This window comes from Leguminivora glycinivorella, unplaced genomic scaffold (genome assembly GCF_023078275.1).
Source record: "Leguminivora glycinivorella isolate SPB_JAAS2020 unplaced genomic scaffold, LegGlyc_1.1 Scaffold10, whole genome shotgun sequence".
Taxonomy (NCBI): domain Eukaryota; kingdom Metazoa; phylum Arthropoda; class Insecta; order Lepidoptera; family Tortricidae; genus Leguminivora; species Leguminivora glycinivorella.
Window position 1 is genome coordinate 433,634 of NW_025952835.1, and position 18,748 is coordinate 452,381.

The following is an 18,748-nucleotide window of genomic DNA, read 5'->3' on the forward strand; positions in this document are numbered from 1 at the left end:
GAAGGGGACATACCCTTGCATCTCACGGAACAAAAATTGTGATACGATTTATGCGTCGTTCAGCGCGTTAAAGTGAGACTGATTCTTGTCGGCCTCTGATCACTAATATTACGGGATTTCATCCAAGTGAGACTGTTACTAGTCTTGACCATGTCATCATCGCTGCCAATCACATGAGTTCATTCGTCATTTGTTTCGTGCAGCATCGAGAGCGCAGAAGGGGAGCTGTCAGTGAGCGCTGGAGACTACCTGCTGGTGTGGGGTCCGCCGGACTCGAACGCCGCCATGTTGGATGCTGAACTGCTGGACGGCCGACGCGGGCTGGTGCCCGCTAACTTTGTCCAGCGGCTTGTGGGAGATGACTTGTTAGAATTCCATCAGGTATGTACATCATTTGTAATGCAGAGTTCTCTTACCAAGTGCTAAAGTCTTATGATCGAAACTTGCGAATTCTACTCTTTCCGTATGTTTATTACTTAATTAGCAGTAAATTACCATACATAGTGTGCGAAATTATTGAAATTTTATGTTCTAGGTCATATGTTTTGAGTTCTCGGTTTTGTTTCTAATGAGTTGTACAGTATACCTATGTATGAGGTTCGTAGTGTTCGTATAGTGCTAAGTACGAACGGAAAAAAACAGTAAATTATTGCATGTAAATAGTGCTCAGCTGTGAGTTTTGTCTGATCAAGTGATCAGGGTACTCCTTTGAACCTTAATGCTGGGCAGCATTAAGGTTCAAGGAGATTGATAAACTTCTTAACTAAAATAATGGTCATAATTACCTTTCCACAGGCTGTAGTAGCGACACTCCGGGATGCTGATGAGTCGGCGACGACAGCCATCAGTGACCTCTCGCTCAGTCGCGACGTCGCTCGGCTCAGTGAGGTGGCTGACCTCAGCGAGGGCCCTGAAGACGACGACAACGGTAAGCTCTAGTTCTCACTTGATACACTTCTAGCCGGGTTTCCATCTCGACCGAAGAGCTCATGACTTCGTTTCAATGCTGGCAAAGAGTTAGTGTTTAAGGTTGCCAGAGCCACAAGTGTTGAAAGTTAAACGAAGTCCTTAATGACTTAATAATAATAATGGCAAGTGGGTGTCATTCGTATGACGTTTTCGGAATAATGAACCTTATATGATGTTAGAATGACGCCCAGTTGTCGGATCTCTGTATGAGTCTGCTTCGCCTCCTGTGGAAATCCGGCTGCCTCATTTAGACGGCACGCGAACTCGCATGCGATTTTAGATACATTGCCTACTATTGGGGTTACATCCTATTCCCGAGCGATTGAATTCTGCAATGTAATAATAATAAACTCGTATGCGAGATCAAGTACTGTCTAAATCAGCCCTTAAGAAATCATTAAAATCGATTCATATACTGATTGCAGATTTTAATTTCATTCATTCATTTCATTTATTCATAACAAAAAAATTGTGTTGAACATTAGCTTAAGATTAGAACTAGTAGTACATAATTATAATTTCCATTCACAAGAAGCACAGAAGCAATTTTTGCGAACTTTAGTGAGCAAAAATTAGATCTGGTTATGATATGGATCGAATATGTTAGTGCCCAAAGGGACGTCACTATTCGCATTAACATATTTGATTCATATCGTATTCAGAGCTATTTTTACCGTATATCAAAGTTCGAATCCGAAAGCCAGTGATTGATAATTTGCATGCTCTCAAAATTTTACAGACTAACGATAACTTTTGTGCTGTAATTGATTTTAGATTAAAATTAGCATACAAATTATAATATAGTCAATTATTCTACAGCAAACTCTTCAAAGCACTATACTTAGAGTAGCAATCATTTAGCAAGCAGCAACCTTTAAGAAAACGAGCCATTTAACACATCTTTACAGTTGCAAAGCTTTTCTAGATAAACACTGATCGAACATGTCCACATTCGCAGTGCTCATAGGCCATTAGCAATAGCATAGAAAGACATTGTATATCTGTCATAGCTTTAGCACTAGACATAGCCTTACAGCGATACCTTTATCTTCCCCTGGACCGCCGCACGCTTCGCATGTCCCCGCACTTCGCAATTGCGATTCACGCCAGCCGAGCTGTTTTTCTCGTCGCTAGTCCCAGCGCCGCGGCAGCTGACACTCGAGAGGCAGCTCAACAAGTCTGTGCTGATTGGCTGGACGGCCCCCGAAGGTGTCCAGCAAGCGAACATCGAGAGCTACCATGTGTACGTCGACGGAGTTCTGAAGACGACAGTTAAGGCTTCGGAAAGGACGCGAGCGCTGGTTGAAGGCGTTGATTCTAATAGGGTGAGTTTCTTCTGTTTACCATCTATTAAAAAAAACAAATAAGAATAGTTAAACCACAGTATAAAGGTTTTTATAATCCAGTAGTCCAACTTTAACTATTCAAAATCCTCGTTCGAAATTCAAAATCTCGTGTACAGTGAGCTGCAAAATTATATGGAGAAATAATCAATGAATTCATTGATAAGTTCGCCAAGCACTCATGCAGCTCACTACATTTTTTTCAGCGACGGCCTTCTTTTTTTGTTTAATTTTTTCGGAGTTGGACTACATGACATAAATCAATGTATACACTGGTCAACGTTACGTTAATATACTCACTGTACTCTTACACCTATCCTATACTTACGAGTACACTATCTTTGAGTTGACACATGATACAATCAATAAAAAAATTAGCTTGTATATGTACCCAATCCAGCAGCTAGTAGTAATAAAACTTCGCATAGATATGAATTAAAAGAGCTTGTGTATGAACTGTCTATAAAGCACATTTGAATTTCCAAGGCATTCCCGGTTGGCAGGGTAAAATATGTACAAATCTACGAGTAATATAGTAACTGATAGCCTTTGTCACGTACTTTGCTCAATCATCACTGGTTCCTGATAATAAAAAGTCACATTGCCAATCTGATTGTCACGCGGTACTTCATATCCTACCGACTGCGCCAACTATGTATACGACAATATCAATTTAAAATCATCGTTTTTTTTTCAAAACTTGGCCACCGAAATGTGACAAATTGTAGAATTTAATTTTTGAAAAGATTAATTAAGAACATTTGTGACTTTCACTAGCAGAAAGGTCCTTATAGTTGAAGTGCATTAACGGCATTTTTATTGTACGTTTTTACTTGGACAATTTTATAGAATTAAAATACTCATTCATAATTACGAAAAAAGAAGTTCTTCATTAATTATTTATTCAATCGATTCAATATGGCTATGAAGTAATCAAGTTGTAATGTAAAGGGATTAATTTTAGGTTAGTGAAATAAGGTTTGATTTGACTTCTTATTTTCAGAGGACCATGCGTTTACCTACATTAGTTATGTATTTTTGTGGTAAATAGCTACATATGCTTAGTCTGTAGTCGCCGGAAAAAATCTAGCTAGAGGGTATATCATCTTAGTCCAAGTTGATAACGTAATTGCTAGCTTGAAATTACCTGAGAACATTTTTACTAGGACTTAGGCAATGTGTTGGTTTTTCGTTTGAAAAGTCCCGTAGATATCTACATGACGCGATGTAACCTCTGTAAGTATGTAATTAAAAATCGAAAAGTATCATGTAGATATCTAGGTGATTACTCTTTGGAACTTTTTGAAACACTTTTTACTTAATGTATTTAGAATTGTAGATCGATTTCACAGTTTTTGCTTTTAGAATTAGGTATCTTTTGAAAATTATAAATATTCTATGGGGTGTTGCATCCAAAAAAGATAATTAAAAAGTAGAAACTGTTAGAGACGGATAAAACCACGAAGCCCAGTTTTCCTGGAAGCCTGGTTATAGCAACATCATAAAGTGTTGATTTTCCCTCACCAACACATTTGGATATAACACCTTGTGAACGTTTACATTACTAGAAAATCTGCCACTAGAATCTAAAAGTATAGAACAATAATATCATAAAAAGTCCCACTTTGCCGGTTGGCATGAAGATTTTCATATACTTCTTTAGTTATATATTTTTACCAGCACTCGATGTATTAAGCGGTCTTAGCGGTCTTAGCGTGAGCGGTCTTGCCGGCGTGTCTTAAACTTTACTTCAATATTGTCAAATATTAAGAGGCTACTTAATCTACGAATAGTCATTCAACATATGAGAAAATTTACAAAAAACAAGCGTCTTTCCTGTGAACAATAGAAAAACTAGAATAAATTACATGTTACATTTTCATTTTTGCCGAAGCTAAGCAAATATGTTTCAACTTACATTGTGCGGGAAATTATTCGGGGAAACTGAACCATTATTTTAGCTGTGTTCGTATCATGGCAGATATGCTGAAGCTTTCATCATGTAGCTTTTAAGAAACAGGCTGTAAAGTCCATTTATTTTAGAAGTTCACAGAAAAGACGCATAAAATTGACATTTGATACGGCACAAAAAAGTCATGGTCATGAATTCAACAATAGATAGACGTCTAGTGTCTTCGAACGTGACAAATATAGAGTAAACTGTAACACATTTTTTGTGCAATTCCCAAAAAGTTTGTACATTTGGATCACGTCTCCGATTTTGATAAAAATTGGTGGGCTGATAGAGTCCATGATGCTGAGCAAGATCCACTAGGTTTCCCAAAATGTCCTGTTTTGGGATCCAAATGTACAAACTTTTCGGGAATTGCTGTTTTAAAGACACACACGGGTTGAAGACGATAAAATAACGTTAAACACCATTAAACGCGAAACACACACACACACACGCGCGATTAAATAACATTTCGCTGGGCCGTCAGCCTTCCGCGACCACTACACGGCTATTAGTACAACCTGGCCGAAACGTTGGGTAAAAGGTAATAAAAATATTATTTAAGGTAACAAATCAAAAAATATTTAATAAAATAATTTCATTTGTTCACTACATCAAAAGGTAATAATGTTATTTTATCGCGTTAGACCCGTGTGTGTCTCTAAAAAATGTGTACAAAACACGAGAACTTAAACTGTAACATATTTTAAACGCAGGCACTATGGAGAATGACTATTAACATAATTGAACTTGTAGCCGCACCGCATCAGCGTGCGTTCCGTGACGGTCACGCGGCGCACGTCCCGCGACGCGGCGTGCACGATGGTGATCGGGCGGGACACGGCCAACATGGGCCCGACGTGCGTGCGGGCCAGCGGCGTGACGTGCTCGCAGGCCGTCATCTCCTGGCTACCGGCTAACTCGAACCATCAGCATGTCGTTTGCGTTAATAATGTTGAGGTTAGTCCGACTGAACTTTTAGCTACACCGCAAACCACTGCCAACTATCTTGAGTGATTTATAGTACATTGTGCAACAAGGGAGGAAGTTGAATATTACTAACGAGAGTAAGTTAAATCGCGACGGCTTGCCGGAGCGATTTAAAGACTCGAGTTAGTAATATTCATACTCTCTCAGTTACACACAATATTTTTCATCACACTCGCAATGTAAAAAATATGTAAATAGATGTAAAAAAGTTAAGTACAGCACAAGAAATTTCATTATTCCATTGGGAGAACGATTTTTCTATAACTCACGCTCCGCCTGCGTGCAATAGCACATTTAAAGTGCGGGTGAGATGAAAAATGTATTACATTGTGCATGCCAAATATTGTATCATACCTTGTAATATTAGGTATTGTTACTTAATTAAGTAACCCTATTTTCCTACAGGTTCGGACGGTAAAGCCCGGAGTGTACCGCCACACGATCACCGGTTTGTCTCCCAGCACACAGTACAGAGTAACAGTCCGAGCAAAACACTTGCGAGCCGGACCGCCCTCTGGCATACCCATAGAAGAAGCCCCCGGGGCATACACGGACTTCCGGACGCTGCCCAAAGGCCTCCCCGACCCACCCGCCGAGATTATGGTACGTGTACCCACCACCCGCCACTGGCATGAAGTGTACCAAGCATGCTTTGACCCAAGTTTATGTACACACACATTCCCCGCTCGCTGATATTGTAACTTATTTGTATGTAATTGTATGTATTCATTACGGGCATTCCAAAACATGATGTGGGCAATGGACTATTTCAATGACTTGATTTAAGAAGTGAGCACACGCACTATAAGTCAGCTTCCAACGCTCCACAAAGTGTGTGATGGACAAGATACCTATTTATATACTTATACACGGATACTAACACTACCCTATTTCTTTCAAATAATAACACAACCTCAAAGCACACAGCACGCCCGACCGTTTCGAGGATGTCGCGTCAATCGCAACCATAAATCCAGCTCACCTACAAAATTCAATCGATGGCTCCTTCCCTGTGTCGTTTAGCCTAGCGCCCCCGCCTCTGTCTCTTCCGTCGATGTGGCTTGTTGATGTGTTCGAAGCTGGTCATGCGATAGAAATATTGTCAAAACCCAATTGGCTAGCATGAGGAATATTTGGCTGGATTGTTGGTGGTGATTGGTGCGGTGTCGCAGGTGGAAGCGGGCCCGCAGGACGGCACGCTGCTGGTGACGTGGCAGCCCGTGCTGCGCCCGCCGGCCTCCGGGCCCGTCACGGGGTACGCCGTCTACGCGGACGGCAAGAAGGTGACCGATGTCGACTCCCCCACCGGCGATCACGCGCTCATCGACATCGGCAAGCTGATCGGCCTCAACCCCAAATGTGTCACTGTGAGTACGGTTCGATGTAGCTTTATGGCTTACCGGACGCTACGTTTTGGCAATATTTTATCCACTTTCAAATTTTATTAATACGAGTTTATTTAAAAGAGCACCTGAAAATCATATTTTAAAATTATATAACCTGCACTAAAAACGCGCTCAGTAAATGTACTTTTGTTACCTTATATTTGTTGCTTCCAGGTTCGTACAAAGTCTCGCGACAGTCAGTCGGGAGACAGCGCGCCGACGCCGATCCCGCCAGCGGTGCTGCGCGGGGTCGTGAACCGCGGGCCCCGGGGCCCCATGGGCCCTATGGGCCCCATGCCCCCGGGCCAGCAACAAGGCTTCCGGAACCAGCAGCGCCCGCAGCCCTACCAGCAGCACCAACAAGTGCTGGAACACGACGAGAACCTCTCGGACAAGGAGATATTCCCCTCCGCCAACAGACACGATCCGCATGCCGCTCAGGTGACCTTTTAATTCTTTACTAACTTTGCAAACATATGGTATTAATGAATTTAACCGTTACAAAGAAACTCTTGATACACTTGAATACTACATGAACCTCTATATACCTTCCCGAATATTAAAGTGTTTATAAAATGCCCCTTAGAATTATATTAACGCTAAATGTGTTCATTAAATTTGTAACTAAATGTTCGTTGTCACGGCACCTTGTCTACATTGGTTTGCAAATTAGTGTTGTATTATATTTTGTGTGTACCTTTGTATTTGAGTTCGCCAGTACATTTTCTTTAATATGATCTTGGTCAAGTATGTAAATGAGCTTCATATTTTGATTTTATATCTGAAGATCTTCTTCGTCTGTGTCTTTAGCTATCATTATAATTATCAGTGTCATATGCTCTCTTCTAACGCGACAAACGGTTCTGACGACCATGCTTGCTCGGTGTTGATGTGATCTCGTGGTAGCGGTCGGTGGGGACGGTTTGTCGCGTGGCATCAGTGTTGCAAACTGCACTCTTTATACTATCTCCTGTGGTTCTGTCGCCGGCATCTCCCACATGCCCAGTCGGGTAGTCTCCGCGGCGGCGCGACGCGGGCGCGACGCGACACCACCACTCGCGACTCGATAGCTATGCACTCGGCTCGAACGTTCAAAATTAAATGCATACCTACTGCTTGCGACTAGATCAGTAGTAGTCCTAGTGCTATTGGCCGATACCCGATACAACGCACGACACCTTACAAATATACCTACTTAGAACAGTTAAAGAGCTTGTACTTTGTGACACAGACAGACCATCCATGAAGCTCATGATAGAATCATGCCACCTATAGTCTAACCTAACCTCGCTCTCTCACATAACTGTTACACCTTTCCGTAGCCCGCGAGTGGATTCGGCACAGGCCTCCTAAAGAGTATATTCGACAAAATAACCCCTTCGGTAAGGAATTTTAACACGTCTTTTCAAATATCTTCTTTTGTTTCTTTCTAACGTTCTTATTCACCACTTTGGTTTGTTTAGAATGAGTTTGTTTTGAGAGTGCCTTTTGTTTGAGTTATTAGTTATGTAATGAGTTCTGATATTATTTGGTTATCAACTTACACAGTGTGCCCGTTTTCTAATAGTATCGTATTATACAAACTAAAGTAGTCATATAATCAGCATATGAAATAAATATTTACCCGCTTCTATATTATATTCACATTAAAAGTAGACCAAACAAGATTGTAGAAAACAGAGATATATATTTTACGCATACATTTAGTTATTGTTTATATGGAAACTTTAACTTTCTCCTCAACTATTTCAGTGAATGATTTTATATTAGAACTTTTGATAGATTCATATATAGAAGGATAAAAGATACATTACCCCAAGTACAAGCAATAGATCGTGACAATCATTCTTAAATTCTATCATGAAATGCTCTTGACTTTTTAGAGATTTTTTAAGACTAACCTATATTTTTAGATACTATGATAAACAGTTAACATCCAATTCATACTCATACTATCAATCCCAACTCATAAACACATCAAATGTCACTCGCATCAAATATCCGGCGTTAGATAACACATGAGGATAACGGGAAATACTCGTATTGTAAAATGATTTACGAAAACGTAGCTTCAGCAAATCACGAGCTAAGGAGAAGTCGCTTCCACGGCTAAGATCTTCCACTTTCCACTTCGCTTCCTGAACGGCTTCACTTGCCCTACTCGTAGTGTCTGTACACCCTACTGTAGACACGCGTCAGTGAAACTGCTTCATGTTGTTAATATAAGTATCTAACGTGTTGACGCAACGAGCTCCATGTGACGATCACGAGCGACGCCATCAACTTTTTGTTCCCATCCGCCATTAACATGGACCATCCCGTCAGCACTTGTATCCATAAAACATTTAATTTGATATTCTTTTAACCTGTTTGAGAGTAAATTTGTTCTGTGCTAAATATTGAATGACCGTGTGGTATCAGCAATCGGGGATACCGGCCATCGAAATCACTAAAGAGGGAGCGGCGGAGCTGGGTAGTGAGGACGACGAACGCCGCCGCCAGCAGGTCTGCGATCTCTCCTAGCTGTCATCGATGTGCTCACCTATCACAAAGCTCTCTCAATTTCAACTTTTTGCGGAATTTATCCCAATCACGAGTTTCCACTTTTCGGTGTATCTGTGTTGTCATCTTCACTTGTAACTGTACGTCCTCGATGTCCGACGTCCGACACGCAGGGTAACACTAGCACTCCACGAGGCCCGGCCGACGCTCGTGAGGCCAGTCCAGACCCTTGACCACACCACAGCACTCGATACAGATCATTCACTCGAGCATGCCCGCCGTCTTGTCTGGTTGTTCCTGCATGCTGTCTTGGCTTCGACGCGACACTCGACCCACACCTCCCGTCACACACCACCACACTCAACCTATAAATGTTAACGTAAGAACATACGCGGGGTGCTAAATACTCAATGACGATATACTTAATTAATTGACGGATTCCGGACGATCTATCTTTCTATTTAACCGTTGAAACGCATTTATTGTCAAGCACTTCTGAATTAAGATCGACTAACTTATTGTATTGTCTGCTATTGAATGATTGGTTCCAAGTGTAAGCGCTGCACGCTAGCTTTCGTTGTGCATGGGGGTTGACTAGAGCTACAACGGAATGTCTTTTACTATTTATCGCCCGAGGAGAAGGTAACGTTTTTATCGCTTGACGCATAAGGCCGATGAAGGATATTGTGGCTATGAGCTTGAACTATTGCTATTGGCTTTGTTATGGAAAATCTAACCTTATTAATGTGTTGGTTCGTACGGACGTCAGCAGCAACCGTCCCAACCAGCGCAAGCGTCGCAGCAGCCATCGGGTCAGCCGTACCCGAGTACACAAGCCTACCATGGCACGCAGCAACCCCCCTATCAACCACAGCCAGCCGGCCAGTACCCAAGTAGCCAGCCTCCGTACCCCGGCGCCCCGGGCCCCGCGGCCGGGCCCCTGCCGCCCTACAACCAGCCCCCGCCGAGGAACCACCACGAGAGGGGCCGCCCTCCTAACCCCCACCAGGTTTTTTCACCTTCCTACTCATTACTAACTTCATCTTTGACTGTCCCGATCAGCTTTTGGAAAGCAACTTTAAATTTTTCTTCGTGATATTGAGGCATGTTGTACCTATTCGTAGTTAATTTTTCAACTTGAACCTTTCTGACCTTATTACTACTCAAGTCTTATTAAACAGTTCTGCTTGCATTTTGCGATGAACCTCTAATGCTTGTCTTTTAGGGAACAATTTCTTCAGCTCACTTTCGCGGCAGCCAGCAGGGAAGTTGGCAGCGAGAGTATAAAAACAATTAAGGTAAGTTGGGGCAAGGTCTGGAGCGGGGGAGTTCGGAAAACGTCGTTAAACATCCCCTGTGCAGTCACGGGTTCCACACTTTCCCGCTTCTGATATTACCCTAACTTACAATACTTATTTATTTGCCAAAAAGTTTACATTGGAGCGAGCTTGTTCACACTGCCTGAAACCTGAAAATAAAATATAACGTGTGAACAAGGTCATTGTCTCCGATTTCCAATTCGGACTTTTTTATTTTATTTCGATAAGGCTTTTAAATACTTCCTTTGCCCACTTCCCTGCTGGCTGTCACGGGATTGGTCTGAATGTAACGTGTGATCGTGTCCACAGCAACAACAACAACAACAAGGGCAGCAGGGTGCGTACGGGCCGCGCGGGGGCGCCCCGCAGGGCCCGAGGGGCGCCGCCTCGCGCCACCCGCAGCAGCACCCGCAGTCCAAACGAAGTCGGTACTTCATGGCGCTCTTCGACTACGACCCGGCAACCATGAGCCCCAACCCGGAGAGCTGCGATGAAGAACTGCCGTTTAGTGATGGAGACATCATAAAGGTATGCGCCAGCAACATAAAATAACATTAGGAGGAATTGAAAAATAGAAGAATTAGTGGACGACTCGGCGCCGAAATTAAATCTCATAGACTTTACTTGTTCGGCCACCTACGAGTACTAAGATCCGATGAGAGGATCGGGCTGCCAAGAAGGCGTACCAGGAAAGACCAACCGGAGGACACCCGCGGGGTTGGCCCAGAAACACTGCGGAACAGTGTGCGATACAAGATTTGATTCAGCTTCAAGCTGATTATTGGCAGGAATCAGCGTAGGATCGAGAAATATTGATTTGCTCTCGTTTTGGAGGCCAAGTTCCTCTTTGGGTTGTGGAGTCATGACAGTTAAATAAAATAAAATCCTGATGTGTAAAACGAGTTGAGAAATTTTAGACATATTTCGTTTGCTCTTCAAGGTGTGGGGAGACAAGGACGCCGACGGTTTCTTCTGGGGCGAGTGCCGCGGGCGCCGGGGCTACGTGCCGCATAACATGGTGGTGGAGGTGTCGGAGGCGGACGCGGGACAGGCGGCGGTCAGCAAGCCCCGGGACCGCTGGACGGACTCGTACGCCAACCAGCCCGTGCGCCGGATGGTGGCGCTGTTCGACTACGACCCGCAGGAACTGAGCCCTAATGTGGATGCCGATGTAAGTGCTAATACTTTCGCTTTATGACCGCGTGGTAAAAATTACGGGAATGGCTAGATGCGACGCTGGACTATACTCAAGCCAGACTGGCAATAGTTCTTCAAAAAAGGAGTAGGTATACAAATTTTTAAAGGGACCGCAACGTGCATGTAACACCTCTGGGGTCATAGGCTGCTTTGACTGCTTACCATCAGACGGGGCCGTATATTTGTTTGTCGTTGCCAAAAAGTGGTATTAAAAAATACTGTTGCTGCGCGATGATGCAGCTCACTTTACCATTTGCAGAAAGCTGACTGTCGAAGTAACGACAAAAAAATTCAGATCAATTTATCCGTAAAAATATTTTGAAAGCCATTGACTAGGAAGGATTGTGTAAACAGTCTTCTAGTTCCTAACATACCTAACTGAGTTCATAACACAAATGAAACCAAGAATATTCACCTTTCCAGGCGGAGCTAAGTTTCCACACGGGGCAAATAATCCACGTGTACGGCGACATGGACGACGACGGCTTCTACATGGCGGAGATAGATGGCGTGCGCGGGCTAGTGCCCAGCAACTTCCTCGCGGAGCAGGACCAGTACGCGGGCACCGTTCAGCCTGGACAAGGTTAGTGTACTCTTAGTGGAGATAGATGGCGTGCGAGAGCTTGTACCCAGGAACTTCCTCGCGGAGCAGGACCAGTACGCGGGCACCGTTCAGCCTGGACAAGGTTAGTGTACTCTTCAACTCTTAGTGGAGATAGATGGCGTACGCGGGCTAGTACCCAGGAACTTACTCACGGAGCGTAACGACCATGCGGGAGCGGACAGCCTGGGCAAGATTGGTGTAGTCAGTCAATGCATAGATTCATGATTGAGTGGAGATGACTCGTGTCCAGCAACCTCCTTACACAGCCCAACGTCCAGTCTATAGATAGGTGGTTTTCTTTGTATTCAATAATGGGGAATTCGTGAGTATCCGTAACTTCTTGCTTGGGATTAACGACCGTTCTAAATACATAGCACAAAGCATCCCAAATAATGATTATTCTCTTTAACCGCACAATCAATGTGCTACAATTTAGTACCAACCTCAGCAGTCTTATCAGATATAATTTACCTGCTTAGAGAAAACCAGTAGGTACAATTATTATTCATATCATTCCGAATCCGTGTGGAAATCTAAAACACGTAGGTTATCGAAGTAAAACTTTCTTGGACATATTTTAAGTATTGAAAACACGTTTAACTCATGTTTATCCCTGGCGAAAAATTTCGGATTCTTTAGGGATCCTTCGTCAGTATTTACGACACTACTAGTTGAATTTGTTTGACAGGCGCTGTTGGTGGCAGGGGAGCGCCAGCGATGCGCGGGCGCGGCGGCGGCGCGGCGCCAGGCCCGGGCGCGCGCGGCCGCCGCCGCCGCCGCGCGACAACGTCGCGCCCGCGCCGCGCGCGCAGCAGAGGAAAGGTACCTCACGCTCTCTATGTACTGTGTAGAGCCGCGACTAGGGTTACCGACACCTGACTGCAAGGCCCAGGTGGACCCGAGGCTCGCATCGTAACACGGTGATACCTATAGGTGGGCCGTTCTAAAAACTACACCCTACACATTTTTTATTTTGGATATGTTGTCTTATTTCTATTTATGATATGTGTAATGAGTAATGACGAGAGTAAGAATTTTTGCTTATGTTTAGAAATAAGATAAAGTCTTCAAAATCTAAATAAGTGGGAGGTGTGTTTTATTTTAGAACGGCCAAAGTTCCCGCGTCCTTTCTCGCCTATCCCTTCGACTTCCCGATGGTAACCCTAGCCGCGACCGGCTTTTCAATATTCGCTGTCCTAGTTACTCTCCCTGTTAGCTGTATAAAGATAATAAAGACAAAGTTTGGTAAGTTCAGTGATGACGATTAGGTTCGGTTCAGATCACTGAGAGCTTTGAGTGTTTCATGTTTGCACCTTGGACTTGCTATGTGACTACTGAGAGACGCTAGCTATTTCGCTCTGGTACCCTCTATCATCTTTCCTGTACACGGTGTTGCGATTGCGACGGGACTCGCCAGGCGGGTCGTGAGTTCAGTCTCGAGACACGTTCCGTTTTCCATCCTTTACGTCCTGATCACACCGACGGAGCATATGAAACAGATTTTTGTGCATTTAATGGTACGAAGCACGAGGTGTGATCACGACTTAGTGCTCGCGGTTCTACATAGGACTAAATATTTGCTCTAAGTCATAATGGATAATTAATATTTTGCAATAACTTTGTGAGATTTAAATTCTGAATTTATCTATATTAACGAAGACTATCTAATCTTACCTATGTCTGAAATAATACTAAAGTTTTAATTGAAACGGGATGTTTTGTACAACGCGAGTCCGGTTGCAATCTACGGAGCACAAAGACTCTTGGTGTACACTTTGCTAATTAACACTATCTTGGATTACACAGTCACAAACATCGTTCAAAGAACGTTCTGGATTCACTCGGATTTACCACAACTGCCATAACTAACAAGCTTGTTAAATCCTGTATACACAAGTTCGGGAGCCACAATACAGTGCTCTCGCCACAATGCGTTAAGGACACCTTATATTATTTTTGTCTACGTTATCTATCCAACTCTCTGTCCTGTTTTTATTTTGTTTTCGCGTGCGCCCGACCGCGCGCGGTAGACCCACGAGTGGGTAGGCTCTGAACAAATACACGCAACATACTCAGCACAGAAGTCACGAGGTGCGTGAGGTGTGATCCAAGATTCAAGTGGTTGTCTGTGGTCACTATATATGTTGTGTGTATTGTCTGTTTGCTAGATGCCTGCCCTCTTCCCCCTTCTCAGTTAGACCACAACACTTGCGCCAGTAATCCAGAACAGGTGAATTCTCAGGTAAAAATAATACGGTATATAATCGACCCACAACAATACTGTTTCAAATATACTATGCAACGATTCTAGTCATTTTTGTTAAACTGTCACTTCATCTCTCTATTTATTTTCTCACTTTCTTTTCTTCATTATTTTGTTTATTTGTATATGTTTACCTTGCGATTCATTGTTACGCTCAGTGTATGGAGGGCGTTTGGTGGCGATATATACGTTGCCAGCGCTCGGCATTGCCGAACATCACTAGCTCATGCCAGACGGCCACATACCGCGACTAGTACAAACTGACACTGGCGTATACTTCACTCACATCAGATATACCATAGACCATTCACCGTAATGCAATGACAATCTCTCAGACGCCTGTGAGTGGGATTTTTCAAGTGCTATGCGATTATTAGATATTATGGAGTTTACAGATTAAGTACCTAACTATCAATCAGTCTTATTAAAATATTATAGTCAAAATGTGTTAATAAAATTAAAATAACTTATTTTATATAAAACTTACCTTAAAGTAGTCGCATACCGCTTAATAATCTTTGAACGCTTTATGTTGTAGTTTATTAAAGCATGAAAACTTACCAACACGTAAAATTCTCCTAACATTTACCGTAATGTAAAATTTTCATCTAATTAATAACATTTCCCTTTAAGCATCTCTCACTGGCTTATTGAATGGCATGCATGTTTTAAATTATTGCACATTTTTTCTTTTTTATACGTTATATTCCTGTATAAATTGTAAGTATTTTTAAAGTGAATATATTTAACATAACAATTTGTCACATGAGTACTTATTAATTATGCATGATAAAAAAAGTAAATACATTATATTTTAAAAGAAACACTTTTGATGAATTTAATGACCATTGCTATGAAGAAACTAAATAGGCTAGTTTTCACAAAAATATTTGCAATGAAATAAAATCTTTGTCTTGCATTGAATTTTGTCGATTGACTCAGTTTGCCTTGGTCAGCAAAACTTAATCGTCATATGTTTTGTGCCAGTGATGTGTAATTAGCAACTGGCAACTAAGAGTGAAGAATCGGCAAATTTCAGTGTTATATTCGAATATCACGCTTAGATCACACTTGCCGTTATTGCGGGCAATATAAGTATTTTTTATCGTTTCTACAAAGGCTTATGGCGGTCACTCTTCTCCTTGTGACAAAGTATCCAGTCCACCTGTCACACTCATAGTATACAGTTAAAAAATGGATTGAGTACTTACAAGAATCCCATGGATGCTTCGTTAAGGTGACGACGGCCCGTCATGGCCTTAGCACGTGTGATCTGTACTGATGTTCGTGACGAGTAACGTGGTGCGATGCAGCAGGCGAGGGCGAGAGGCGCGCCGACCGCGCCGGCGCCGGCGAGCACGATCGCGCGCACGAGCGCTGGTAACGTCGGCACGCCCGTGCAGTCGCCCGCCACCGGGGGCCTGGGCTCGCTGGGGCTGGGCTCGCTGGGCGCCAGCCCCGCCAGCGCGCCGCCCGCAGCCGCGTCGCCCGCGCGCCGCGCCGGGCCCGCCGTGGTGCCGCAGCCCGCCGTGCAGCCGCTGCAGACGCCCGCGCAGCAGCAGCCGCCCACCACCCAGCCCAACCTCATGCAGAAGTTCACCGAGATGACGGCCCCCGGCGGCGACATCCTCAGCAAAGGCAAGGAGCTGATCTTCATGAAGTTCGGGCTGGGCGGCAAATAATGGCGGCGCCCCGGGCTCCGCGCGCGACGGCCGCGGCGCCCCGCCGCGCGCGCGAGGGCCCGCGTTCGGTGTCGTCGCGCCCTGACCGAACGGTGCCACGCGCCGACAAGAGTACTGTAAGAAATGTAAATATTAAATGAATTCAATAAACGCACAGTCTAGTGAATATTCAATATTAGTGCTGTCTCGATAGTTATCTCTCCACGGTCGGGGTGGAGTCATCCGCCTCGAGTTAGTCGTGTACGTTTTCTATCTCTCGGACTTCTTGCCCGTCTGTTAGATTATATAAATTGTTTACACATTATAGCATTGTAACTGCATATTGTCGTATGTATAGATATGAAATTATAATGAAGTTATTGTCTAGTTGTTACTTTACAGTCCTCGTGGCATAGTTGTTGTGATTTTCTACGTTACGTTTACGATCGCTAGCTGTGAGGTTTCCTTACTTACAAACAGGAATTAAACCTTTAAATCTCTTTTTTTATAAATATTGTTTGAAATACTTGACTAGTCTGTTTCGGGTAAAATAATAATATACAAAAATGCAAAGATGTCCTGTTGCAACCGTCCTTCTGACCAAGAACTGTATTCAAAAGACTTTGAGGATGCTTGAGTTTGCTGCATGCGACATCTGAGGGTCCGGTCGGATGCTGACGGGTTACGGTGGCACTGCACCGACATCCATCCATTGAACCGCACGAGTGCGTCCTGTAGGAGTGCCACCGCTCGCCAGGCATGCAGACACACGACGAGACGGGGCTCGGCAACCCATCCTGTTGGGAGACTCATAGGCGACGTCACAAGGAAGCGCACGAACTGCTAATATCGATTAGACGGAACCAAATTGAATTGTTATGATCCGGGCCTTAATGAGTGAAACTGCCAGAAAATAATTATAAATTTATCATATTCACGTACATCAAAGTGATACCAGCATTACAATAATTCCTGGATATTTTGAAAGTAGTGTAACAAGGTTAACATGTTAAACTTAAACTATCTGAAGTAGGCATCTTGTGCTGTGCGAGCGTCTGCACGCCCCCACATATTCTCGAAATAATAATATTCTGTGATAGTAGACGTGATACCATCTTATCATTCTAATAATAATAATTGTACTACATTAATAATTCTGCGTCATTTATCACTAAGATATTTCGAAGAGTTCTAACTTCAAGTTTTCTTTCGAATCTAATAATTGTAGCTGTTGAAAGGTTGTTTATGTATCACACACACAATGGAATGAAAATTATAAGAGCTATCGTTACTCCTTGGCAATTAAATGAGCAAACAAATTATTTTTAGTTTATACCTACATGATTTAGTATATTTGTGTATTCACATTCCCTTCAGCGCGCACACAATAATATGTGCGCGAACGCATTGCATTGAATATTTATTATCCTTTGCTACGACATTAGTGTGCTACGGGTTACGCCGTAGCGTTTTGTAGCAAAACTAAAAGGGATCACAATGGGGATGACGACCACATAAAAAATGGCATTCTGTTTAGTCCGTCATCATCAGTTAAATTGTCCAAATATACTGAACACATATTTTTCGCTTTTTCTAATAGATCAAAAAATACAAAGATATGAAGCATCAAAGTTCCGGTGTGGGGGATTGTGACACCACTTTTATCTAGGCGTGACGTCACGCGAAACTTCATCGCACTGTACCGTCGTAATTTTTCGTTTACGAGAGAAAAGGAAAAATATGTGTCCAAATTTTTTTGATAATCTAACTGACGGATTAAACGATTTTTTTTTAGTCGTCTCACCTATTTATGTGTCCCTTCATGTAGAATAATAGAAACGAATGCAGTCGTTTATGTCATTGACCGTGCACTAAACACCGAAAAAGATAGAAAGCCCTAAAAAGTTGCTTACACAGAATAGTTGTAAAAAAATGTGTGTGCCCTTTCTGAATTTCTGACTGAATATTATTTTTAATGCTATCCTATTGATTGTATGGTTTAATTAAGGTTAGTTAAGTTAAATATTATAAGAGTACAGACACAAATATTATGTGTTCATTCACGATCATTGTAATGTAGATCATTGACATTAAACTTGTCTATTTAGTAACAATACACCCTATCTTGTTCTAGTACCTACTTAGGTAAGTGTACAAAATGGTAATGACGTTTTATAAATTAAAAAAAAACATTCAGTCGAATTGAGAACCTCCTTCTTTTTTGAAGTGGGTTAAAAAGAGGTCTATCCTAGAAAATATAAGGCAATGTAATCAAATGCACACTTTGATAGAAAAGTACCCATTGCAGAATGTAACAATAATTTCACGAGTACTTACTGAGAAAATGTGATAACAGCCGTTCGGCCCTTTATTTGCTTCTCTATCGCTCGAAAATAGCTTAAGGGCCACTTGCACCAACGAAAATGGAGGGTTAACCCACCATTTTATATGGAATTTGACAGATGACAGCCCACTAACCCTGAGTTAAGTGGTCGGTGCAAGTGGGCCTAAGGGCTACTTGCACCAATGAAAATGGAGGGTTAACCCAAAGGTTGACCAAC

General features: G+C 42.8%; 1 protein-coding gene across 1 annotated transcript in view; it reads left to right on the forward strand.

The window, feature by feature from the left end:
* The window catches only part of LOC125242152 (peripheral-type benzodiazepine receptor-associated protein 1-like), a 49,515-nt gene extending 31,696 nt beyond the window's left edge, over window positions 1-17,819 (forward strand). The window contains 17 exon segments of the mRNA XM_048150862.1: window positions 204-381; window positions 796-928; window positions 2,080-2,294; window positions 2,799-2,816; window positions 5,023-5,226; window positions 5,662-5,859; window positions 6,429-6,623; window positions 6,816-7,082; window positions 9,063-9,146; window positions 9,916-10,152; window positions 10,772-10,990; window positions 11,403-11,633; window positions 12,083-12,242; window positions 12,952-13,023; window positions 13,026-13,085; window positions 14,432-14,505; window positions 15,840-17,819. Of these exon segments, the coding sequence (XP_048006819.1) occupies window positions 204-381; window positions 796-928; window positions 2,080-2,294; window positions 2,799-2,816; window positions 5,023-5,226; window positions 5,662-5,859; window positions 6,429-6,623; window positions 6,816-7,082; window positions 9,063-9,146; window positions 9,916-10,152; window positions 10,772-10,990; window positions 11,403-11,633; window positions 12,083-12,242; window positions 12,952-13,023; window positions 13,026-13,085; window positions 14,432-14,505; window positions 15,840-16,208 (2,914 nt within the window). The 3' untranslated portion in view covers window positions 16,209-17,819.
* Window positions 17,820-18,748: the final 929 nt, after the last annotated feature.